This window comes from Neomonachus schauinslandi, chromosome 12 (assembly GCF_002201575.2).
Source record: "Neomonachus schauinslandi chromosome 12, ASM220157v2, whole genome shotgun sequence".
Taxonomy (NCBI): Eukaryota; Metazoa; Chordata; class Mammalia; order Carnivora; family Phocidae; genus Neomonachus; species Neomonachus schauinslandi.
Window position 1 is genome coordinate 9,678,642 of NC_058414.1, and position 27,924 is coordinate 9,706,565.

The 27,924-nt window shown below is 42.0% G+C and overlaps 1 protein-coding gene across 1 annotated transcript in view; it reads right to left on the minus strand.

Moving 5' to 3' along the window:
• The window catches only part of BLVRA (biliverdin reductase A), a 70,992-nt gene extending 44,935 nt beyond the window's left edge, over positions 1–26,057 (minus strand). The window contains exons 1-2 of the mRNA XM_044920211.1: positions 25,978–26,057; positions 19,788–19,820 (exon numbers count right to left, since the gene is read on the minus strand). Coding sequence (XP_044776146.1) covers positions 19,788–19,799 — 12 coding nt within the window. The 5' untranslated portion in view covers positions 19,800–19,820; positions 25,978–26,057. The remainder of the gene's footprint in view (positions 1–19,787; positions 19,821–25,977) is intronic.
• Between the last annotated feature and the right edge of the window lie 1,867 nt (positions 26,058–27,924).

The window sequence follows — 27,924 nt, forward strand, 5'->3', positions numbered from 1 at the left end:
AGATTTTTAAAAAATATAAATGGTCTAATTTTATCAAATGCCTTTTCTCATTCTATTGATATGATCATTGAAACTTTTCTTAAAATCTATTAATATGGTAATACCTTCCTGGCCATAATGTATTACCCTTTTTATATACTGGTAATTCTATTTGCTAAAATCTTATTAAAAATGTTTGCATTTATGCTCATGAGAGTTACTGGTCTATAATTTTCTTGTAATGTGGAATGATTCCTAGGATAACTGATTTTATAAAAGTATTGCCTTTTTTTTTTAAAGATTTTATTTATTTTTGCGCACGTGAAAAAGAGAGCACATGAGCAGGGGATAGAGCAGAGGGAGGAGACTCCCCGCTGAGCAGGGAGCCCAATGTGGGACTTGATCCCAGGACCCTGAGATCATGACCTGAGCCGAAGGCAGACCCTTAACCAACTGAGCCACCCAGGCACCCAAAGTATTGCCTTTTATACTGCATGTATAAAATATATCAGTTAATTCCACTAAAGAGCTGTCTTTTCTTTAAGGTAGTAACTCCAATAGATGAGATACATGTCCTTAAAATAGGTGTCCCTTATCCAAAAAAAATAAGATCACTGATAAGATTCTTGGTTTATGGCTAGATAAGAAGCTCCTAGCATATTTAAGGTAAATAACAGTCTTCATTAAAAACTATGATATGACCCATTTAAAACCTTCAGAATAATTCACAGAAAATATATTACACACTGAGTGGCTGAACTACTAACTATAGATATTTATACATGAAGCAGCTCTTTTAAGAAATCAGACCCATAAATATGTCTGTCTTGGTATAATATACATAATTGAAATGAATAAAGTTTAGAAGACCAATGTTCTGTTAGAATCTTTAAAAATCACACATTTAGTAATCCATTTGTGCTTACAATATTCATATGTATAAACTTAAATTTTAAAAAACCTCTGTACATGAGAATAAAAAAGTTATACATATTTATATATATGTTAATATATAGGAATGCACTATTGTTTAAAATCCTCTCCTAAAATCAAACCCTCCTCTTCAAGTGCAACAACTTTTCATGCCTAACTGTTGACATGTGGAAGCCCCTCTGGTGTTAGTGAAGTACAGGAGGCAGTGATAAAAGACCCAGCTAAAGCCATTAATCCAGGTCTTTGAATTGACTGATTATCTTCATTTGCACCTTCCCCCCGCACCATCAAGCCCATCAACCATAAAATGGTCCATTTCTTCACATTTAGATTGTTTACTTGTTTTTTTTTTTTTGCATTTCCAATTAGTACCTTTTTTTGTGATCACTTTTTAAAATTCAAATTCAATTAGCCAACTTAAAGTACATTAGTTTCAGATGCAGTGTTCAATACTTTATCAATTGTGTATAACGTCCAGTGCTCATCACATCATGTGCCTTCCTTAGTGCCCATCACCCAATTACCCCATCCCCCCATCTACCTCCCCTCCAGCCACCCTCAGTTTGTTTCCTATAGCTAAGAGTCCCTCATGGACATATCCAAAAGAAAAGAGAAAGGACCCAAATTAATAAAATCATGAATGAAAGGGGAGAGATCACAACCAACACCAAAGAAATAGAAACAATTGATAGAAGTTATTATCAGCAACTGTATGCCAACAAACTAGGCAATCTGGAAGAAAAGGATGCCTTCCTGGAAACTTATAAACTACCAAGACTGAAATAGAAAGAAATAGACAATCTGAACAGACCAATAACCAGCAAGGAAAATGAAGCAGTAATCAAAAACCTCCCATAAAACAAGAGTCCAGGGCCAGATGGCTTCCCAGGGGAATCCTACCAAACATGTAAAGAAGAAATAATACCTATTCTACTGAAGCTGTTTCAAAAACTAGAAATGGAAGGAAAACTTCCAAACTCATTCTATGAGGCCAGTATTACCTTGATCCCCAAACCAGACAAAGACCCCATCAAAAAGGAGAAATACAGACCAATATCCCAGATAAACATGGATGCAAAAATGCTCACCAAAATACTAGCCAAGAGGGTCCAACAGTACATTAAAAGGATTATTCACCAGGACCAAGTGGGATTTATTCCTGAGCTGCAAGGTTGGTTCAACATCCAAAAACCAATCAATGTGATACACTATATTAATAAAAGAAAGGACAAGAATCATATGATCCTCTCAAAAGATGCAGAAAAAGCATTTGACAAAGTACAGCATCCTTTCTTGATTAAAACTCTGCATGGTGTAGTGATAAAGGAAACATTATCTCACTATCATAAAAGTCATCTACAAAAAGCCCACAGGAAATATCATTCCCAATGGGGAAAAACTGACAGCTTTTCCCTTAAGGTCAGGAACACGACAGGGATGCCCACTCTCACCACTGTTGTTCAACATAGTACTAGAAGTCCTAGCTTCAGGAATCAGACAACAAAAAGAAATAAAAGGCATTCAAATTGGCAAAGAAGAAATCAAACTCTCACTCTCTGCAGGTGATATGATACTTTATGTGGAAAACCAAAAAGACTCCACTCCAAAACTGCTAGAACTCATACAGGAATTCAGTAAAGTGGCAGGATATAAAATCAATGCACAGAAATCAGTTGCATTTCTATACACAAACAACGAGACAGAAGACATAGAAATTAAGGAATCGATCCCATTTACATTTGCACCAAAACCCATAAGATACCTAGGAATAAACCTAACCAAAGAGGTAAAGGATCTATACTCTAGAAACTACAGAACACTTATAAAAGAAATTAAGGAAGACATAAAGAGATGGGAAAACATTCCATGCTCATGGTTTGGAAGAATAAACATTGTTAAAATGTCTATGCTGCCCAGAGAAATCTACACATTCAATGCAGTCCCTATCAAAATGCCATCGACATTTTTCACAGAGCTGGAACAAACAATCCTAAAATTTGTATGGAACCAGAAAAGACCCCGAATCACCAAGGAAATGTTGAAAAAGAAAACCAAAGCTGGGGGCATCACAATGCCTGACTTCAAGCTATATTACAAAGTTGTGATCATCAAGACAGCCTGGTACTGGCACAAAAACAGACACATAGATCAGTGGAACAGAATAGAAAGCCCAGATACGGACCCTCAACACTATGGTCAACTAATCTTCAACAAAGCAGGAAAGAATGTCCAATAGAAAAAAGACAGTCTCTTCAAAAAATGGTGCTGGGAAAACTGGACAGCCACATGCAGAAGAATGAAACTGGACCATTCTTTTACACCACACACAAAAACAGACTCAAAATGGATAAGAGACCAAGGTGACACAGGAATCCATCAAAATCCTCAAGCAGAACACAGGCAGCAACCTCTTTGACCTTGGCCAAAGCAAATTCTTGCAAGACAAGTCTCCAAAGGCAAAGGAAAGAAAAGCAAAAGTGAACTACTGGGGCTTCATCAAGATAAAAAGCTTCTGCACAGCAAAGGAGACAGTCAACAAAACAAAGAGGCAACCCACAGAATGAGAGAAGGTATTTGCAAATGACATATCTGATAAAGGGTTAATATCCAAAATACATAAAGAATTTATAAAACTCAACACCCAAAAAACAAAGAATCCAGTCAAGAAATGGGCAGAAGACATGAACAGACACTTTCAAAAGAAGACATTGGAATGGCTAACAGACACATGAAAAAATGTTCCACATCACTTGTCATCAGGGAAATACAAATCAAAAGCACAATGAGATATCACCTTACACCAGTTAGAATGGCAAAAATTAACAAGACAAGGAACAACAAATGTTGGTGAGGATGCAGAGAAAAGGGAACCCTCCTACACTGTTGGTGGGAATGCAAGCTGGTGCAGCCACTCTGGAAAACAGTATGGAGGTTCCTCAAAAAGTTGAAAATAGAGCTACCCTATGACCCAGCAATTGCACTACTGGGTATTTACCCAAAAGATACAAATGTAGTGATCCAAAGGGGCACCTGCACCCCAATGTTTATAGCAGCAATGTCCACAATAGCCAAACTATGCAAAGAGCCCAGATGTCCATCAACAGATGAACGGATAAAGAAGATGTGGTATATACACACACACACACACACACACACACACACACACACAGATACAATGGAATATTACACAGCCATCAAAAAAAATGAAATCTTGCCAATTGCAACGACATGGATGAAACTAGAGGGTATTATGCTAAGCAAACTAAGTCAGTCAGAGACAATTATCATATGATCTTGCTGATATGTGGAATTTAAGAAACAAGGCAGAGGATCATAGGGGAAGAGAGGAAAAAAGGAAACAAGACAAAATCAAAGAGGGAGACAAACCGTAAGAGCCTCTTAATCTCAAACTGAGGGGGGGGGGGGGGGGGGATGGGGAGCTGGGTGATGGACACTGGGGAGGGTATGTGTTGTGGTGAGCGCTGTGTAATGTGTAAGACCGATGAATCACAGACCTGTACCACTGAAACAAATAATAACATTATATGTTTAAAAAAAAAAAAGAACATCCTAAAAGAAGCTGGAGAAACAAACACGTCACCTACAGAGAAAGACAAGAACTACATGCTGCTTGGAGGGGCGGATCAAGATGGCGGAGGAGTAGGAGACCTGGATTTCGTCTCCTCTCAGGAATTCAGCTGGATAGGGATCAAACCATTCTGAACACCTACAAACTCAACAGGAGGTCGAAGAAAAGAAGAGCAACAACTCTCTCATCAGAAAAGCGACCACTTTCTGGAAGGTAGGACGTGCGGAGAAGTGAATCCGAGGCGATATTCGGGAGGATAGACGGCGGGGGAGGGGCCTCCGGCGGCCGCTTCTGGCAAGTGATAGAACCACGGAGCACAAAATCGGAACTTTTAAAAGTCTGCTCCGCTGAGGGACGTCACTCTGGTGGCTAAGCGGGGGGTGGAACCCTCCGGGACAGTGTGGTCTCAGGACCCACGGGTCACAGAAAGACCGGGGGTGCCTGAGTGTGGCAGAGCTCCCAGGTATCAGAGTGGGGAAGCCAGCTGCAGAGGCGGAGCCCAGGCGCGGGCTCTCAGCTCGGGGTTGCCATAAACTGTGATCCGCGGCACAGTCCGGCCCCTGCTCCTCCAGCAGGGACCCAACAAGCGGAAGATCCGGGGAGACTCACCTTCCTCCCCCGGGAGGAGCCGCGCGGGAGTGCGCCGCAGGGATCTGCTGGGTTTGGAGACTCCACCCGGGGTCGGGTGCCAGAGATAGAAACGCGCGGTCACAGGCCGGGTGAGCACGGAGTGCAGCTGGAGACCGGGGAGACGGGAGTGACTGACGGCTTTTCTCTGGGGGCTCACTGAGAAGCGGGACCCCGAGTTCTCGGCTCCTCCGGGGCGGAGATTGGGAGGCCGCCATTTTCACTCTCCGCCTCCAAAGCTGTACGGAAAGCTCGCAGGGAACAAAAGCCCCGGAGAGCAAACCTCAGCAGATTACTTAGCCGGGAGGGGGCAAGGGCGGGGCAATTCTGCCTCCGGCAAAGACATTTGGAAACCACGGCAACAGGCCCCTCCCCAGAAGATCAGCGAGAACAGCCAGCCAAGACCAAGTTTACCCATCAATGAGAACGGCAGAACTCCAGCTCTAGGGGACTACTGCACATAGAATTCATGGCTTTTTTACCATGATTCTGTAGTCTTTCAAAGTTAATTTTTTTTTAACTGTCTTTTTTTCTTTTTTTATTCTTTTTGAATTTTTCTTTTTCCCTTTTTCAACCATCTTATCAATCCCTTTTTTTTTAAAAAAAAAAACATTTTTATTTTTCATTTTTAGAGTCATATTCTATCCCTTCATAGTAGTTACCCATATTTTTGGCTTATATATATAAGTTGTTCTCTCTTTAAAATTTTGAGATAGTTTCTTCTAACAGATCAAAATATACCCTAAATCTCTAGTATATGGTGTTTTCTGTTCCCCTGCCTGATCACATCCTCTCCCTTTTTTTTTCTTTTTTTAAATCCTCTTCTTTCTTTTTTCAAACAACTTCTTATCAATTCCTTTTATAAAATTTTTTATAATTTCCATCTTTACAGTCATATTCCATCCCTTCATCATATCAACCCTTATTTTTGTACATATATAAGTTTTTCTTTCTTTAAAATTTTGGGAGGCACTTTCTTCTAAAAGACCAAAATACACCCCAAATCTAGTGTGTGGCACTGATCATATTTGATCACATTCTGGTTTTTTTGTTGTTGTTTTGTTTTGTTTGTTTTTGTTTTTATCTTTATCTTTTTCTTTTTTTTCTTTTTCTTTTTTCTCTCTTTCCCTTTCTTTTCCCACTGCTTCAGGTTTTTTCTGATTTGTTTAGAGTATATTTTCTGGGGACGTTGTTACTCTGCTAGCATTTTGTTCTCTCATTAATCTATTCTCCTCTGCACAAAATGACAAGACGGAAAAAATCACCTCAACAAAAAGAACAAGAGGTAGTACCGACTGCCAGGGACCTACTCAATACGGACATTAGTACAATGTCAGATCTAGAGTTCAGAATCATCACTTTAAAGATACTAGCTGGGCTTGAAAAAAATATGGAAGTTATTAGAGAAACCCTTTCTGGAGAAGTAAAAGAACTAAAATCCAACCAAGTAGAAATCAAAAAGGCTATTAATGAGGTGCAATCAAAAATGGGGGCACTAACTGCTAGAATAAATGAGGCAGAAGAGAGAATCAGTAATATAGAAGATGAAATGATGGAAAATAAAGAAGCTGAGAAAAAGAGAGATAAACAACTACTGGATCACGAGGGCAGAATTCGAGAGATAAGCGATACCATAAGACGAAACAACATTAGAATAATTGGGATCCCAGAAGAAGAAGAAAGAGAGAGAGGGGCAGAAGGTATAATGGAGCAAATTATAGCAGAGAACTTCCCTAATTTGGGGAAGGAAACAGGCATGAAAATCCAGGAAGCACAGAGAACCCCTCTCAAAATCAATAAAAATAGGTCAACACCCCGACATCTAATAGTAAAACTTACGAGTCTCATAGACAAAGAGAAAATCCTGAAAGCAGCTCGGGAGAAGAGATATGTAACCTACAAGGGTAGAAACATTAGATTGGCAACAGACCTATCCACAGAGACCTGGCAGGCCAGAAAGGACTGGCAGGATATATTCAGAGCACTAAACGAGAAAAATATGCAGCCAAGAATACTATATCCAGCTAGGCTGTCATTGAAAATTGAAGGAGAGATAAAAAGCTTCCAGGACAAACAAAAACTAAAGGAATTTGCAAACACAAAACCAGCCCTACAGGAAATCTTGAAAGGAGTCCTCTAAGCAAAGAGAGACCCCAAAAGCAACATAGACCAGAAACGAACACAGACAATATACGGTAACAGTCACCTTACAGGCAATACAATGGCACTAAATTCCTATCTTTCAATAGTTACCCTGAATGTAAATGGGCTCAATGCCCCAATCAAAAGACACAGGCTATCAGACTGGATTAAAAAACAAGACCCATCGATATGCTGTCTGCAAGAGACTCATTTTCGACCCAAAGACAGCCCCCGATTGAAAGTGAGGGGGTGGAAAACCATTTACCATGCTAATGGACACCAAAAGAAAGCTGGGGTGGCAATCCTTATATCAGACAAATTAGATTTTAAACCAAAGACTGTAATAAGAGATGAGAAAGGACACTATATCATACTTAAAGGATCTATCCAACAAGAAGATCTAACAATTGTAAATATCTATGCCCCTAACATGGGAGCAGCCAATTATATAAGCCAATTAATAACAAAAGCAAAGAAACACATCGACAACAATACAATAATAGTGGGGGACTTTAACACCCCCCTCACTGAAATGGACAGATCATCTAAGCAAAAGATCAACAAGGAAATAAAGACTTTAAATGACACACTGGACCAAATGGACTTTACAGACATATTCAGAACATTCCACCCCAAAGCAACGGAATACACATTCTTCTCTAGTGCCCATGGAACATTCTCCAGAATAGATCACATCCTAGGTCATAAATCAGGTCTCAACCGGTACCAAAAGATTGGAATCATTCCCTGCCTATTTTCAGACCACAATGCTTTGAAACTAGAGCTCAATCACAAGACAAAAGTCAGAAAGAACTCAAATACATGGAGGCTAAAGAGCATCCTACTAAAGAACGAATGGGTCAACCAGGAAATTAAAGAAGAATTAAAAAAATACATGGAAACCAATGAAAATGAAAACACAACTATTCAAAATCTTTGGGATGCAGCAAAGGCAGTCCTAAGAGGAAAGTATATAGCAATACAAGCCTTTCTCAAGAAGCAAGAAAGGTCTCAAGTATACAACCTAACCCTACACCTAAAGGAGCTGGAGAAAGAACAGCAAATAAAGCCTAAACCCAGCAGGAGAAGAGAAATAATCAAGATCAGAGCAGAAATCAATGAAATAGAAACTAAAAGAACAGTAGAACAGATCAATGAAACTAGGAGCTGGTTCTTTGAAAGAATTAACAAGATTGATAAACCCCTGGCCAGACTTATCAAAAAGAGAAGAGAAATGACCCACATCAACAAAATCATGAATGAAAGAGGAGAGATCACAACCAACACCAAAGAAATACAAACAATTCTAAGAACATATTATGAGCAACTCTATGCCAGCAAATTAGATAACCTGGAAGAAATGGATGCATTTCTAGAGATGTACCAACTACCAAAACTGAACCAGGATGAAATAGAAAACCTGAACAGACCTATAACCACTAAGGAAATTGAAGCAGTCATCAAAAATCTCCCAAAAAACAAAAGCCCAGGGCCAGATGGCTTCCCAGGGGAATTCTACCAAACATTTCAAGAAGAATTAATACCTATTCTTCTGAAACTGTTCCAAAAAATAGAAATGGAAGGAAAACTTCCCAACTCATTTTATGAGGCCAGCATTACCTTGATCCCAAAACCAGACAAAGACCCCATCAAAAAGGAGAATTACAGACCAATATCCCTGATGAACATGGATGCAAAAATTCTCACCAAAATACTAGCCAATAGGATCCAACAGTACATTAAAAGGATTATTCACCATGACCAAGTGGGATTTATCCCTGGGCTGCAAGGTTGGTTCAACATCCGCAAATCAATCAATGTGATACAATACATTAACAAAAGAAAGAACAAGAATCATATGATCCTCTCAATAGATGCAGAAAAAGCATTTGACAAAGTACAGCATCCTTTCTTGATCAAAACTCTTCAGAGTATAGGCATAGAGGGTACATACCTCAATATCATAAAAGCCATCTATGAAAAACCTACAGCGAATATCATTCTCAATGGGGAAAAACTGAGAGCTTTCCCCCTAAGGTCAGGAACGCGGCAGGGATGTCCACTATCACCACTGCTATTCAACATAGTATTGGAAGTCCTAGCCACAGCAATCAGACAACAAAAAGAAATCAAAGGCATCCAAATTGGCAAGGAAGAAGTCAAACTCTCACTCTTTGCAGATGATATGATACTTTATGTGGAAAACCCAAAAGACTCCACCCCAAAACTGCTAGAACTCATACAGGAATTCAGTAAAGTGGCAGGATATAAAATCAATGCACAGAAGTCAGTGGCATTCCTATACACCAACAACAAGACAGAAGAAAGAGAAATTAAGGAGTCGATCCCATTTACAATTGCACCCAAAACCATAAGATACCTAGGAATAAATCTAACCAAAGAGACAAAGGATCTGTACTCAGAAAACTATAAAATACTCATGAAAGAAATTGAGGAAGACACAAAGAAATGGAAAAACGTTCCATGCTCATGGATTGGAAGAACAAATATTGTGAAGATGTCAATGCTACCTAGAGCAATCTACACATTCAATGCAATCCCCATCAAAATACCATCCACTTTTTTCAAAGAAATGGAACAAATCATCCTAAAATTTGTATGGAACCAGAAAAGACCCCGCATAGCCAGAGGAATGTTGAAAAAGAAAAGCAAAGCCGGCGGCATCACAATTCCGGACTTCCAGCTCTATTACAAAGCTGTCATCATCAAGACAGCATGGTACTGGCACAAAAACAGACACATAGATCAATGGAACAGAATAGAGAGCCCAGAAATGGACCCTCAACTCTATGGTCAACTCATCTTTGACAAAGCAGGAAAGAATGTCCAATGGAAAAAAGACAGTCTCTTCAACAAATGGTGTTGGGAAAATTGGATAGCCACATGCAGAAGAATGAAACTGGACCATTTCCTTACACCACACACAAAAATAGACTCCAAATGGTTGAAAGACCTCAATGTGAGACAGGAGTCCGTCAAAATCCTAAAGGAGAACACAGGCAGCAACCTCTTTGACCTCAGCCGAAGCAACTTCTTCCTAGAAACATCGCCAAAGGCAAGGGAGGCAAGGGCAAAAATGAACTATTGGGACTTCATCAAGATAAAAAGCTTTTGCAAAGCAAAGGAAACAGTCAACAAAACCAAAAGACAACCGACAGAATGGGAGAAGATATTTGCAAATGACATATCAGATAAAGGGCTAGTATCCAAAATCTATAAAGAACTCATCAAACTCAACACCCAAAGAACAAAGAATCCAATCAAGAAATGGGCAGAAGACATGAAAAGACATTTTTCCAAAGAAGACATCCAAATGGCCAACAGACACATGAAAAAGTGCTCAGTATCGCTCGGCATCAGGGAAATCCAAATCAAAACCTCAATGAGATACCACCTCACACCTGTCAGAATGGCTAAAATTAACAAGTCAGGAAATGACAGATGTTGGCGGGGATGCGGAGAAAGGGGAACCCTCCTACACTGTTGGTGGGAATGCAAGCTGGTGCAGCCACTCTGGAAAACTGTATGGAGGTTCCTCAAAAAGTTGAAAATAGAGCTCCCATATGATCCAGCAATTGCACTACTGGGTATTTACCCCAAAGATACAAAAGTAGGGATCCGAAGGGGTACGTGCACCCCAATGTTTATAGCAGCAATGTCCACAATAGCCAAACTGTGGAAAGAGCCAAGATGTCCATCGACAGATGAATGGATAAAGAAGATCTGGTATATATATACAATGGAATATTATGCAGCCATCAAAAGGAACGAGATCTTGCCATTTGCAACGACGTGGATGGAACTGGAGGGTATTATGTTGAGTGAAATAAGTCAATCAGAGAAAGACAAGTATCATATGATCTCACTGATATGAGGAATTCTTAATCTCAGGAAACAAACTGAGGGTTGCTGGAGTGGGGGGTGGGGTGGGAAGGATGGGGTGACTGGGTGATAGACACTGGGGAGGGTATGTGCTCTGGTAAGCGCTGTGAATTGTGCAAGACTGTTGAATCTCAGATCTGTACCTCTGAAACAAATAATGCAATATATGTTAAGAAAAAAAAAAAAGAAGAAGAAGAAGGTAGCGGGAGGGGAAGAATGAAGCGGGGGAAATCGGAGGGGTAGACGAACCATGAGAGACAATGGACTCTGAAAAACAAACAGGGTTCTAGAGGGGAGGGGGTGGGAGGATGGGTCAGCCTGCTGATGGGTATTAAAGAGGGCACATTCTGCATGGAGCACTGGGTGTTATGCACAAACAATGAATCATGGAACACTTCATCTAAAACTAATGATGTAATGTATGGGGATTAACATAAGAATAAAAAAAAAATTAAAAAAAAAAAAAAGAACTACATGCTGCTTCTCAGAAACCAAGCATGCACAAAGAGAGGAGAGTGAAATATTTAAAGCGTTGAGAGGCAGACACTACCAACCCAGATTTCTGTTCCCTGTGAAATGATCCCTCAAAAGTTAAGAAGTTCTCGGACAAACAAAAATCGAGGGCATTTGTTGCCATTACACTGTCTTGCAAGAAATGTTGAAAAGAAGTTCTTTAGAGACAAAGAAAATAATATAGGACAGACACCCAGGTCTACATAAAGAAAGGAAGAGCACCAAAGAAGGATTAAGTGAAGGTAAAATTATAACTTTTTCTTATTAATTCATGTAGCTGATAACAATTTGTTCAAAATAGTAACAGCAACAAATATTTAATTATGTATGTTTATGCATATGTATCTTATGTATTTATATGCTTATGTATGCTTACATATAAGTGAAGTAAATGACACAAAGCATGAGAAGAAATAGGAATATTTTGTTAAAGTACTCACACCCTATGAACTGGTATAGTTGTTATTTGAAAGTGGACCTTGATTAGCTGTAAATGTATATTACAAACTCTAGGGCAACCACTAAAAAAGGTTAAAAAAGAAGTATAATCAATATGCTAAGAAAGGAGAGCAAATGGAATCATAAAATGCTCAAATTAAAACCAGAAGAAGAGTGGGAGACAAAAACAGGAACAAAGAACCAGAGCAACAAACAGAAAATAGCAACAAATATTAATCCAACGATATCACTTTGAACATTAAATGGTCTAAATGCATCAATTAAAAGAAAGACTGTCACAGTGGATCAAAAATAAGACCCAATTAGATGCTGTCTATAAGAATTCCACTTAAAATATAAAGACACATATAGATTAAAAGTAAATGGCTGGAGATAAATATGCCATGTTAGTATTTTAAGAAAGCAGAAGTAGCTATACTAATTTCAAGGGCATTACATAATAATGGGGTCCAATAACATTAACCCTTAACATGTATGTGCCTAACAAGAGCATCAAACTACATGAAGCATCTATCTACCCAATGGATCTACAAGGAGAGAAAGATGAACCCAATATCATAGTTGGAAATTTCGACACCCCGCTATCAGAAATGGACAGATCCGGCAGGCAGAAAAGCAGTAAGGACATAGCCGAACTCAACAATACCATCAGTCCACTGGATATCACTGACATCTACAGACTATTTAAATGACAGCAATACACAATCTTCTCAAGCTCACATGGAACATTCACCAAGACAGACCACATTCTGGGCCATAAAACATACTTCAACAAACTTAAAAGAACAGAAGTGATGCAATGTCTCCTCTGAGACCAAAATGGAATTTAAACTAGAAATCAACAACAAAAAGATAACTGGAAAAATCCCCAAATACTGGTGGCTAAAACTTTGGGGGTGGGAACCAGCAAAAGGCAGAGGAAAGGACAAGAAGGAGGAGCCGAAAGAGGAAGATATGCACAGGTTATGAGAAGGCTGAAGGATACAGAGAGAGGAGCCAGGAAGGGGAGGGCAATGGATTTCTAGAAACCAAGATGTCTAAAGTTCCATTTTCAGTTGTTTGCTTTGCTCTGCTATGTCAAATCTTTGGGAAAATGCCGCTGAAGTACAGGAAAAGGAGCAGTTTCAAGACCGCCGTAAAAGGACACACATAAGGGACAGCAAAGTGACTCAAAAAGTAAGAGTGGGCTTGCTCCCATCTTTTGGACTCAGAGAAGCTGGTGTCTGGAGCTCCGAATCTGATCATAGAATTCAGAGGAAGTTAGGATTCAGAGAACATGTTCTGCCAACTTAGGAAAAAAATTGTTTTGAGATGAAAAGGGTAAAAGATAAGGGGCGCCTAGGGGGCTCAGTCTGTTAAGCATGTGACTCTTGATTCCAGCTCAGGTCATGATCTCAGGGTCGTGAGATGGAGCGCCACATGGGCTCTGTGCTGGGTGTGGAACCTGTTTAAGATTCTCTCTCTCCCTCTACACAGCCCCCTCTCTCCCTCTGTAAAAAAAATAAATAAATAAAAAATAAAATCATTTTGGAGGAACTTCAGGGGGTAAGGCATGAGGCAAGTGCTGGACCACCATTCCGGGAGGGGAAAAGGGGATTCCAAATAGTCAGGAAGAACAACCTAATGTTTTTCATCCACTGTTTACAAGGATCAGAAAGTTTAACAAAACACTGGCGAGTGCGGAAAAACAGGTATATTCATACAATGCAAGAGGGAGAGAAAAATGGGCAACTTTTGTAGAGAGCAACTTGGAAACAACTTATGCAAATACTCTGTGGTCCAGTAAATCCATTTCTAAGAATGTGTCCTATAGAGATACACAATGAAAAGACTTAGGTTTATTGCAGCCTTACTTGTAAGAGCAGAAAATCGAAAATAACATATATATTGTTAATAGCTGGTTGGTTATGTACATTATGGTATGCCCTTACAATGAAATATTACACCACTATAGAAAAGAACAAGGAAGTTCTTTATGTATTTAAAGGGACAGATCTCCAAGATAGATTTTTGGGTGAGAAAACAAGACACAGATCAGTGTTAATTTGTGTGCTACACTTTGTGCCAAAGAAGGAGAGCAAAAAATATTTGTTGTATATGTTTAGAATCTCTCCGAAAGGATAGCCAACAAACCAGTAACACTGTTTGCCTGGGAGCATAAGAAACAGAGTAGCTGGGAGGGAAGAGGACTTTTCAGGGTACATCTAATCTCCAAGCAGATTAGAACTCTACCACTTGTGGACCCTTTGGCTTACTCCCATCTCCCTTCCCGGGGGTCCCTCTACAGTGCCCAAAATCTTCTGCTGCCCCACCCTGGGGACCGCCTGCCCCTGACTGCCCAGTCCACGGACCCCAGTCATTGACTTGTCACACCTCCAGGCTACAACTGCTGCTTCCACTCATACTTTCTGGCCCAGCTGTAATCTGGTTTCCACTACCATGACTCTCTGCTTCATCACAAGCCATCTTTTCAAGGATAAATTCAAGGTCTTTTTCTCAGCTGCATTCTCCTGGACCTCAGACATATTTAAAAGTTAATTGGAGGGGCGCCTGGGTGGCTCAGTTGGTTAAGCGACTGCCTTCGGCTCAGGTCATGATCCTGGAGTCCCGGGATCGAGTCCCGCATCGGGCTCCCTGCTCGGCAGGGAGTCTGCTTCTCCCTCTGACCCTCACCCCTCTCATTCTCTCTCTGTCATTCTCTCTCTCTCAAAAATAAATAAAAAATTTTTAAAAAAATAAAATAAAATAAAAGTTAATTGGACCTTCCCTCCTTTCTTATACTGAGGTTTACTTTTCACCTCATACTGAGGTTTTCTTTTCACACTTCACCGCTTTCCTTCTTCACCCTGCCCTCCGGATGTGCATATTTCCCAGGGCTCAATCCTCGTCCCTCTGTTTTTCTCTCTTCTCCATATTCCTGGAGTTTGGGGAGGGGGGAATCCCTTCATTTCTAAGGTTTTCATCACCAACTTTATGCTGAGGACTCCCAACATCCTGAGCTGTGAGCCATCCTTTCCTCCAAGCTCCAGTCCTAAGAAGAAATGCCAACTGGGCATGTCCAGTTTCCACCTGGCCAGCTCATTCTGACCTGGATCATCATCCTCTGTGCCAGGTGCCAACCACCTACCCCACCTGACTGGCTGTGCTCTGAATTTCTGGGCAAAGGCCAGTGGCTCCACGAATTCCGTAAGGGACCCAGCTTGAAATGCTTGAAATCCCGGAAGTCATTCATGTATTCAACGAACGTCCTCTGAGATCAAAGGGCTAGCGGAGGCCGACAGTCCTTCTCCACACATGTACTCCAGCTAGCCTCTGAGTCACAGCAAGTTTTCCCTGAAATTTTCTGTCCTATGATTTCCTTCCTCTGCATTTTCACTAGCCCATCTAAGTCCAGGATTGCATTACAAGATTACTGAACAGTTTCTGAACCATTGATTGTTTGACTGAATGTTGACTGCCATTTGGTGAGGACAAACAATGTATGAGGCATCACACCAGGTGCTGTGGGTATACTAAGATGAAGAAGACACACAGACAGCTATATTTGATGTCAGAGAATGGAAGGCCACAAAAAAAAGAGAGAAAGAGCAATGGGAATTAATGAGAGGAAGGTATCAATCACTTCCAGAAAAAAAGCCCCGAGAAATTTCACATAGCAGAAATGACATATGAACCGCATGGACAAGATTAGCTGAATATACACAAGAAGAGAGGCATTCACCAAGTCAGAGACATCAGGGCCTGCATGACCATTCTGCCCCCAATACCCCATGACTTGAGCAAGTTACTTAACCCTCATTTTCTTCATCTACAAAACAGAGGCAATAATAGCATCTTGCTCATATGTGTCTTATTAGGATTAAATTATGCACATCCTGGGAAACTGGGCAGCAGATTAACATTATGTTTTATCTTGAGAACGTAGTGCTGAGTGGAACAAATAAGAAAGAGAACAAGATATGAACTGTAACACAATACCATTATTGAAATTAAAAGTATACTACACAGGGGTTGCCAGGGGCTCGGGGCTCGGGTGCCTGTGACAACAAAGGAGCAATGGAAGAAAGGAGTATTTTGGAGGGGGGGTCTAAACCCCGATTGTGGGAATGGTTAAACAAATTGATGCATGTGTTGTAGTTCACAGAACTCGTGCACCAACAAACAAAAAAACAATTTCACCAAATGTAAATGTAAAGGGTATTTGTACAAAAACAATAACATATACTTTGGGGAATACATGAAAACAAAAAGGTAATCATTTAATCCGTTAGAATAGCTGTCTTTGGAAGGGTGAGAATGAGGATGAAGACGAGAAGGAATGAGAAAATAAATACAAGAGAGGAGCCCTGCACACACCAACAAGGACCACATGTCATGAGCAGGGGCTGAGGAGTACCTTCTAGGCCCTGCAAGAGGGAGAGAGAATGACCTAGAGGAGGGTAAGGAAAGGGAAGGAGAGGAGGTACAGGAAGTGATCAAGTGATGAGGAGGCAGAAAGTGAAGCAAGCAAAAGACAGACTTGGAAGGTACTATGGTCTCACCAGCAAATTCCATGAGTACAAGTACCTTATCTATATATTTTTTTTTACTATTAAAGCCATAAAGCCAAGTCTAAAGTCTGGTACAGTGTATTGTTACATTTTAGTGACTAAATCAAGCAAATAGGATTTACAGCATGGAGTGTGGGAAAGGAGGGAGGAGGGTGTCAAGCTTCCAGGCCCCATACACAGATGGCAGTGGTGCCATTCCCTGAGAAGCCTATTTGGGGCAGGTGCAAAACAGCAGGTCCAGCTTGGGTTGGAATGAGCTGGAGCACCTGTGTAAACTCTCAGTGAAGATGAGCAATCCAGGCTTCTCAATGTACAGACCTGGAGTTGAGGAGGAGGATCTGGTTGAACAAATCCATTTGGGACATTCCTAAGCATACGACTAACAAAAACTGGGGGATCAGATGAGCAGCCTCGGACAATGGGTAGGAGGAGAAGTATCCTGGGAAACACCAAATTTTAAAAAGCAGGCAGAAGAGAAGCCTAAGAAAGACTCTGAGAAGAAGTGAGCAGAGAGGCCGAAACCTTGGGATGGCGAGAACATGGCCAATAGGGTCAAATGCTTCAAAAAGGAAGTTTCCACCGAATTTGGTGATATGGATGCTACTGGTGACTTTCAGTTGCAAGGTTTTGGTGGAACAGTGAGAACCAAGTCAGACTGCAGTGGGGCTGACATAAAAGCGAAGTGAGAAAGTGGTCACAGCCACTGAACGACGGGTATTTAAGGCAGAAGAGAAGTGACAATAGTTAAAGGGGAACCCAAGGTCTAGGAATGTTTTCAAAGGTTGAGAGTAAAAAGCCATCAAAGAAGGAAGGGTCAAAATGATAGGAAAGAAGGGGTAACTGATGATTGATGGAGCTGTTACCGGGCCAGGCTGTATAAGCTTTCAATTAATGCAAAGTTTCTGATTTTTCTTCAGAACTCCTAAGACAATGAAAATCTGAGTGAGTCACAGGGGCCTTCACATAAGGGGTCAGAGGCACCGGAAAGTGCTTAAAAGAAGGCAGCCCTGAAGTGGGGAAGGCTAGGGGAGCAGTAAGTAGGGAGACTTACTTTTGACTTTTACCACTTTATGGCTTTTGAGCTTTGTACTCTGTATGTGTACTGACATTATTACAAAAATAATTTTTAAAAATTATTATTTAAGATGAATTTCAGTAAGAAAGAAGCCCGACTGCAGTAGGTTGAGAATGACTTTGGAGAGAGGAAAAAATGGAGAAGTTACCTATGCACATCTCTTTCAAGAAGCCTCCCTTTGAAAGACATGAGAAAAATAGGACGACGGTAGCTTGACAAAATGTCATGTGTTGTTTTGTTCGGAAGAAAGTTAAGAACTAAAGCACTCTGAGGGGCGCCTGGGTGGCTCAGTTGGTTAAGGAGCCGACTCTTGTTTTCGGCTCAGGTCATGATCTCAGGGTCGTGGGATCAGGCCCCACGTCGGGCTCTGTGATCAATGGGGAGTCAGCCTGAGGATTCTCCCTCTGCCTCTGCCTCTCCCCCCACTGTGCTCTCTCTCTAAAATAAATAAATAAATCTTTAAAAAAAGAAAAGCGTTTGGGAGATATTAATCAGAAAGAGTCAGGAGAAATGAGGTTAACAATGCAGCTGGTAAAGGAGATAATTAGGGAGGCAGGGTGAGGTCTGAAGAGGCAAGAGAACTGGCAATTCAGAGTATGGACAGGGGTTTCTAGGGACACTGGATGAGATAGGTCCACTCCCCTTTCTTCTTCCTCTATCCAGCCCAGGCATAGAGGGGAAGCTGCTTCAGGGTGGGCCTGATTAGTCTAAGCCACTTGGCAAAATCTCGGCTCCTCTCAACCCAGTAATTAGTCCAGGAGTGGGCATGTGACACAATTCTTGCCAATAAGACCTAAGGAGGCATTAGGTGCGGTTTCAAAAAAAAAAAAAAGAGGTTCCTACTTTTCTGAGATGCAGGAAGCTCTCCTTCTCCTGCTCAAAGCGAATGAGGAAGCATGTAGCCCCAACTGTTGCTGGCAGCCATTCCATAACCATAAGGGGAACTATCTGTAGGAGAAAGCTAACATTTGGATGAAGAGCAGAGAGACGAAATGATCCTGGATCATCAAGATCGCCGAGCCACTGGATCAGCCAGCCCTGAAGCCTGCCGTCAGTTTGGACTTCCAAGATAAAAAACACATTAAGTTGGGTTTTCCTATACTCACAGCCTGGAGCCCTCTCACTGATAAACATCCCTTTCACCGTGACAAGAGGAGTAAGACACATGGGAAGGCAGGAATTGAGAGAGAGATGATGTCTGATGGTTCTCATTTTTCTCTATAAAGTAAAAAGTGGTCCAGACGCTAAGAGTGAGGAGGGAGCAGGGAGGCATGAGAAGGCTGGACCTGGCCATTCAGGGCAATGGGGAAGGGGGCTGCATGCAGCTCCGTGGAGGCCAGGCGGGCTGTGCTGAGCATGCACATGCGGGTCTGGAGACGTTTGCCAGCTGCAGATACATGAAGCTGTGCCGCCCACCCAAGACCACTGTCCTGGGGTTGGCATGGTAGATCAACGGGACAAGAGGAAAAGCGGTTGGGGACATCAGAACAAGAGTGGGTGAAGAGATGGACCCCGGGGTTTGGCTGGACTTGGAGAGTAGAGGCAGGAAGGAGCTGATCAGTCAGGAAAAAACAAAAGGGCAAAGTGACTAGAAAACTCAGCAGATCAAAGAACAGGGACAGTAGAACTGAGAGCCCCTAGGAGACAATGCAGAGAAATGTCCTAATAAGCAGAGGTTAAGTCCCCAGAATAACACAAAGCAAGGCTCTAGGCCCAGCACCCCTACACCCTGCTGCCCACTCCAGCCCCAGCCCTTCAGTGTTGTTTCAGGATTAACTGAAATAGATATATTCTAGTCTAACTGAAGCTGAACAGACACAGATAAGAACTTGGAAGGGCCGAATTCTTCCATTATCACCCAGAGTCACGTGCACATCGGCAGGTCGGAAGGGAAATGTTTTCAAGTTTGTGCCAATGTTTTTGAAAGTTCTGTAGGGAGAGAAGACACTCTGTGAAGGAGACATGAGGAACACTGCAAGAAAAGCATTCCTTAAACCAGCCCTTTTAAAGAACTCACCTCTGCATTCATCTTGATCTCCTACTTCTGTGGCTGTGAAGACAAAAGCAGAGGTCAGGACCCTGAAGACACCTGCCCCAGACTCCATGCAGACACTCCCCTTTGCCATCCCACTTTCTCCCACACTCTTGTTTTTTTTAAAGATTTTATTTATTTTAGAGAGAAAAAGAGAGTGAGTGGGGGGAGGGAGGGAGAGGGAGAGAGAGAGAATCTCAAGCAGACTCAGCACTGAGTGCAGAGCCTACCGGGGAGCTTGATCCCACGACCCTGAGATCATGACCCAAGCCAAAACCAAGAATCGGACGCTTAACCAACTGAGCCACCCAGGAGCCCCAGATCTGCCTTTCTTTTATGGAGACAAGCAAGGCAGCAGGAAATACATACTTCTTTTTTTTTCCTCCTAGCTGACTTTCCAGAGGACTTAAACGTATTATGTTAAAAGTACAGTTTACTCTGAATCCATAGCATTAAGTAGGAGGAAAGAAGAAACAAACAGGTGAGTAGGAGTCAGAAGAAATGAGGAAAGAAAAAGGGAAGGGAAGGAGAAACAGGAGAGAGAAGGAAAAGAAGTATGAAACTAGTAGGGAATAATAGTGGTTCCAAACTTTAATGTACTCCAAGGACTGCTTGTTGAAAATGCATATTTCTGGCTTCTACCCCCAGAGATTCTGATTCAGGAAGTCTACAAGGGAGGGGAGGCTGAGAATCTGCATTTTTAACAGGTGTCCAAAAGATCATGTGCACGTGGTCAGACAGCCAAACCTGGAAAAACACTAGAACTGAGAGTAAAACAGAGAGGCCCATAAAAATTGACTTTCTCATTCATTTTTCAGAGCTCTTAGAATTGCCACTTTATCTGAACTAAGACTCGGGCAGGCAATGGCAGGGTGACTGTGTGACTAGAAGTGACAGAGAAAGAATTAAAGCCTCTCCAGCCCTCCCACCAGAGTGGGATGTCCAGGAAGCCAATGCAGATGCTGCGCAGAGCTGGATGAGAGGGAGGAGGGCCCTCCAAGTCCTCTGGGAAGGGAAGGCTGTGGTGGCTCGGTCCTTGGACCCATCCCTGCATTTGAGCTCATTCTCCTTCAAAATATAGAAAGGGTTGGACATAGTGATGATAACCATGAACAAGAACAATGAAACAAATAACACCCATTATTAAAAACAACAAACAGAAACAAAAAAAAAAAATTGACCCTTGACAATCCTATGAACATCTGGGATGGTCATCTGGGCTGTGGGTTGAAAATAACCCATTTTCAGTAATTCCCCTCCCTTCTTCTCTCCTCATTCCTCCTTTGTGCTTTGAGATTGGGTCTCATGACCTAACCTAGCAGGCACATGGGCTGTCTTTCCTTTAATAACCCAGAGCCTTTTCATGTTTCCTGAAAAATGTGAAAAGGGGAACTTGTAGAAGACAAACCTAAAAAGCAGGGAGTAACAAAGCGGGTAAGCTTTCCTCCCAGATCTCAGGGAGTCAGTATGGGTATGATGTCTTCTCATGCATAAAATATCTTGGAAGGAAAACCAAGACACTGACAGCAAAGCCAGGGGGAAAAGCTAGAACTAAGCAAGGACGTGTGTTAAGTAGCAGCCTGGACCACAGTGGGGCCCCAGAGAACACACCCTGGTAGCTCTCCCATGCAGATGCCCTACCCAAAACTCTATTGTGTTTTACTCATATTTTTAAGAATTTTGATTAAGCCTCCCTTAGAGCTTACATGTGGGTGGGAAAGTCAGATAACAAAATGCACAGATATGAGGAGGTTAGTTACAGTCGTGAGCCTACTTATATCAACTACTTTGTATTAACATGAATCCACAGACCCTTGGCAAAAGAGCTAACGCTAATTCTATTTTACAGACAAGGCACCTGAAGTTCAGTGTGGATACAAGCATTTGGTCTCCCAATCTAGGCCCTGTAGCACTGTACGGTAATTTTCAGACTTTGTGGTTCTAGAGCCAAACTCCAGAGTACTCCAGAGACCTTTACAGATCCCGTCTTACACTCCCTCAGACAACCACTATGACAAACAGAACTGGTGTTGGCCCTGCATCAGTCATGGGCGAGCCAAGGGATCATGTCCAAACAGGTTCCTCGTCTGTAGGCTGAATGAGTGGACTTCATCCCTAAGGTCTGTTCCTGCTCTAAAAGGCTCTCTGATTCCCACAAAATGAAATGCAGGCGACTTTTAAAACAAGGAGAACAATGCTCAACCTCACTTATGATCACAGAATGCAAATTATTATTTCACAAAGGTGCTCTATCAGACTGCCAGAGATCAAAATGTTTGCCACAGTGCAGTGGGGAAAGGGTGGGGAAGAATACACTCTCTGACATTACTGGGGGACGACAGATGGGTATCAGCTCTGTAAGAGGGCAGTATGCAACATCTATTACAATTCCAAATGCACACAACCCCTGACCTAGCAATTCTACTGCTTCTAATTTGTCTCCAGCGCCCAAATCACATCCAAAAGAAATCATTAAATTGCCCTGAGTCCTTTGTCCTTGCAGAGACATTGCTACTACTTGCCTTTCCTTTCAAATGAGAACTTCCAGGAAAGTTTTCCTATGAAAAATGTCTACAAAACATTGTTTATAAGCCTTACTGCTTTCCCACAGAATCTGGGAAAGCAAAACAAAAGAAAACAAAGAATGATGTGGAGAAATGCACACATGGGAGACAGAATCCCGCTTGGAAATCCTAGCTCATTAGGCATCAGTAGTCTACTACCTAGGAGGAATTACACTCTCATGTATAAAGCACATTCAACTGGGGTATCCTGGCCAGATCCTAAACCGGGGTATCCTTCCCATGCTCTCTCCCTTCCAGCTTTCAATTCCTCTGATAATAAGATGGCACAGCCAAGAGGCACAACCCCAGACCAGGCGGGATCTGGCTCTGCCTTTCCATTCTCTCCCTGCTCATCACCCAGTTCTCTTCCTCCCCACTGGCCTGCCAAGACGAGTTAAAGTTTGAAAAGAATCCAGGGAGAATTTTATTCTATATTTTAATATATTCTTAAATATCTAAGACCTAATCCTATAGCAAGAAGATTTAGGTCTGTTCATTTGTTTACTTCAAGGGTTTAATACTTAACTGGTCAAACACTAAAAGCCTTTAAATTTCTGACTGTCGGTATTATGTTTAGAAACAGGTATAGACACATTTTTATTTCCTTTTAGATTTTTAACTTTTTAATTTATTTTTGTATTTTAATCCATCTAGGCAGTATTTTGGTGTATGGCATGTGGTAAGACTCTACCTGTACTTTTCCCCCAAATAGTTGAGTTGTTCCCAAATAATTAATGGACTATTTCATCATTTCCCCCAATGACTTGTACATAAGATCTTATGAATATGGTTATTCTTTTTTTCACTTTTTCTGCTGTCATTGACCTTTATTCCCATGCCTATAATATACTGTTTACATGACTATGACTTAATACGTTTTGTTATCTGATAGTTCAAGTTCTCTCATTAACTTGTGCAGTACTCCTATCTAGTCTTGCTTGCTCGGACTTCCAGATTAATTTTAGAACATCTCTGTCAAGTAAAAAAAAACAAAACAGAACAGTTCCACTGAGACTGTGCCTGTAACTGTATCAAACTTATAAATTAAATTAATGTGAATTAATAGGTCTCCCCATCCAGAAATATATGGTATGTCTAGGAGCAAGCACTTAAAAAAAATACAAAACAGAAGAATCTTGAGTTAGTTCCTGAATTACCAAATAATGACAAACGATAGTTCAGGCTGCAGTGGTTCACTAGATAGCTAAAGAAAAAAAGCCAAGACTTTTGCATAAAAAAACCTGCTTAAAGCAATCTGAAGTAGGTTTCTCCTTTCCCCACATCTACTGTAGCAGGTCTACTAAACAGTGCTGGAGTTTGAGCTTTGACCCCAAAATGTGATGCACTCAGCCAAGCTGTCACTCTGGGGGATACCAGCCTGCCTGTGGCTCAAGAACAGAATTCTATACCTGACATGAGCACCCACTGCCAGTCTGACCAAGGCCAAGGTACGTGTGTTGGTTTCTGCACCACAAAAAAAGAAGAGGGGCAGATGAACTTAGGCATACTTAGATGACCTCTCTTTCGGTGCTGACATGCTGTAATTCTAACCCACTTCTATTTTTTTGTTCTCCTTTGGCTTAGCTTCCTCAGTGTTTGTCTTGGTTAACTGGAGGTTATTAACTTCTTTTCTGGTTCTCTCAAAGGCACAGACGCATGTAAACTGGGACAAGGCTCCAGTTATCAGAGCCAGGGAAGCAGCTGCCATTGACATTAAAACACACAAAAGGGCTGAAGAGGTAAAGCTTTCCTGGACACTCTCTCCAAACCTAAGCCACTCTCTTCCTCTCCCCACCTTCTTGCCACTCCTACCTGCTCTATGTTCCTCCTATTCCTCCTTATCACCATTTCGAAACCATCTACCTTTTCTTGAAAGTACCATTTTTCAAAATTGTCGTCATGATGTTGACTAGTATAAATAGATTATTTGTGGTGGCTTTTTTTCTTTTTTTTTAAGATTTTATTTTTAAGTAATCTCTACGGGGGTTCCGGCTCCCAATCCCAAGATCAAGAGTCGAGTGCTCCACTGACTGAACTAGCCAGGCGCCCTTATTTGTGGTTTTCTACGATCTGTAATTCTGTTTTCTATTGGAATGGATGATAAAGCACTAATTATTGAAAAAAAAAAGTGATCTTGATAGATATAAAAGGAAAAACTGAGGTAACAGGAGTCAAAATACTCTTATTAAGGAATAAACGTCTAGTGTACTGAAATTTAGGAGGGTCTGTCCTGTTTTTTTAAAGTGACTTAATTAATTCAAATAATTGCAAATAATGTGCAACTCAGTTTCAAAATTGGGTTGAGATCAGGATATTCTGGGACCCATAGGTGTTGTTAGACATTGATCCCCCAGAAAGATAGGAACGTTGGTTCCCTGTTACCGAAAGGCCAGTTCTTCCTGCTGGAGACAGCTACAGGATCCCAGGACCTGCAGAGCATAACTGACAAGTGGGGGAGGGCAAGCGAATGCAAACCTTCCACACAGGCGGAACACGTAGCACTCACTTTTGTTTCTAACCTTTTTAAAGCTCTTACAAACAGAGAGCAAAGTGGTGGTTGCCAGAGGGGAGGTGGGGGGAAGCCTCTAGCATGCTTTACTTTCCAAATGACCAGAACTATGTAACTAACCAAGTTTACCTTCCTAGAAACAAATCTGAGACCCAACTAGAGACCTGCACTGTCCTGTAAGGTAGCCACTAGACAGATATGGCTACGAATATGTTAGTTAATTAAATATAGGGCATTTCCATTATCACAGGAAGGTCTATTGGACAGTACTGACATACTTACTTTTTTTTTTTTTTTTGCCCGGACTTATTTTCTGTTCTTACACTGTCTCTGCTCCCAGTATCTATATATATACACACATATATATTTATATTTATATTTATTTCTGACCATGCTATGCGATTTTGTTGTGAACTACCTTAATTCCTTTGTCGAACGATTCAGGGTATCAGAACTTGGAAAGATCTGTGTATATATTTAACCGTGTTGCTGCTGGGAGCTCAGCCTTAAGTTTTTTAGAGCGCACTTAACTCATTTAACCCTCACAGGGGTCTATGAAATACCTATACTTTCCAGTTTCCCAAGAGGAAAGCGCGGCCAGGAGAGGTGTAGGGGCTTGCGCAGGATCTGCACTCGAGGCGCAAAACCCCGGCCCCGCACGGCTCGCTGGAGCGAGCTGTCAGCACACGTTCGAGATGCCGCGACAGAATCACTGGCTCAGCCCCAGCCCCTTGGACTACGCCGTGCACGTACACAGCACCCGCCGACTTACGCCTACATTACAACTGAAACCATAAACACTTTTAAAATAAAATACACATTTACTTTTTTAAACAGTCTGTGTTTTGCTTATTTGAGGAAGCCCCTTCCAGGGAGAGCTCGCCGCGATCCCGGCCAGCCAAGCCCCGGGACTGCCTGCTCCCCCTCCGGGCCCAGCGGAGCGAGGCAGCAGGCGCCCAGGCGGAGGCCGGGGTTTCGGCCCTGGGCCCGAGGCCGCAGGGCGGGGCCCGGTCTCCCGCGGGCCACGTTTTCCAAGCTCCTGCCCAAAGGTTTTAAAAAAGCTGGCCGCGACCCCCGTTCACGCCCGCGCCGTCCGCCTTACCTGCAGCCGGCTACAAAGCTCGAGCTCCCCGCGCAGTCGCCGTGCGGCCGCCTATCCTGCCGCTGAGGCGGGCGCCGGCTCCGATTGGCCGAGGCGCGCGAGGGCGGGGGGAGCGCCCGGGGGAGGTGAGGGGAGGGGCCCTGCTTCAGGCCCCTGGTGGGAGAGCCCCGCCCCAGCCTCCAGGGCTGGCTGCGAACCGACTGACGGACGAGTGACGCAGGGGGAGGAGGAGAAGACCGTAGGCCGCCCTGTTCCGGACCTGTGAGGCCTCCGCGCGGGGGGGGGGGGGGGGGAGGGGGGGGTGGGGTCTACCGTGTGCTCCGCCCCTCTTCTGGGCAGCACTCCCACCACGAGAATCCGCTCGGTCCTTTTTGGGTCCAGGTTAAAGAGGCAGCAAAGCATTTTTTGTTTTTTTTCTTTTTCTGTCGGTGTGGTAACATACACATAACGTAAAAGTTACAGTCTTAATAATTTTAAGTGCACAGGTCAGGGATATCAAGTACATTCGCACTGTTGTGCCATGATCACCACCATCCCTCCCCTATGTTCGTTTTGTGAAACTCAAACTCTCTACTCATTAAACAATGACTCCCCCTTATGCCCTGGCAAAGTATGCTTTTTTCTTTATGATTCCATTGCTCTTAAGAACCTCCTGTAAGTGGAATCATACAGTATCTGTCTTTTAGTGACTGGCTAATTTCATTTAGCATAAGGTCCTCAAAGTTCATCCGTAAAGCCTTATTGCAGAATTTCTTCCCTTTTTAAGGCTAAACATTTAAGTCTTGTCCATTCATCCAATTGATGGGACACTTGAGTTGCTTTCACAGTTTAGCTATTGTGAATAATATTGCTATGAAAAGGGGTGTACAAATACCTGAGACCCTGCTTTCGATTTTTTTATTTATATCGAAAAAATATATAAGTATATATATATGAAGTATATACCCAGAAGTGGAATTGTTGGATCATATGGCAATCCTATTTTAAATTATTTGAGGAACCACCCTACTGTTTTCCATAATGACTCTACCATTTTACATTTCCACCAATAATGTACAAGGGTTCCCATTTCTCCACATCCTCACACTCATTTTCTGTTTTCTTTGATGGTAACCGTCCTAATGGGTATGAGATTGTATCTCATTATAGTTTTAATTTGCATTTCTCTAATAATATTGAACAACCTTTGCTGAGCATGTTGGCCATTTGTATCTCTTCTTTGGAGAAATATCCAAGTCATTTTGAGTCAGGTTGGTTGGTGTTGAGTTTGGGGAGTTTTCTATCTTTTCTGGATATTAATCCTTTATTAGATATGTGATTTGCAAATATTTTCTCCCATTCTGTGAGTTGCCTTTTTACTCTGATGATAGTGTCTTCTGATACAAAATATTTTAAAATTTTCATGGAGTCGATTTCTCTAATTTTCCTTTTGTTACCTGTGCCTTTAATGTTATATCAGAAATCATTGCCGGGGCACCTGGGTGGCTCAGTCATTAAGCGTCTGCCTTTGGCTCAGGTCATGATTTCAGGGTCCTGGGATCGAGCCCCGCATCGGGCTCCCTGCTCAGCGGGGAGCCTGCTTCCCCCTCTGCAGCTCTCCCCGTTTGTGTTCCCTCTCTTGCTGTGTCTCTGTCAAATAAATAAAATCTTTAAAAATAAATAAATAAATAAAATTAAAAAAAAAGAAATCATTGCCAAATCTGATATCACAAAAATTTGTCCTATTTTCTTCCAGAAATTTTATTGTTTTAGGTCTTATTTTGGTCCTTGACCCATTTAGAGTTAATGTGGATATCCAGTTTTCCCAGCACTGTTTGTTGAACAGACTGTCCTTTCCCCATTGAATGGACTTGACATTCTTGTCAAAAATCATTTGACTATACATGTGAGGGTTTATTTCTGCGGTCCCTATTTTATTACATTAGTCGATATATCTGTCTTTTTGCC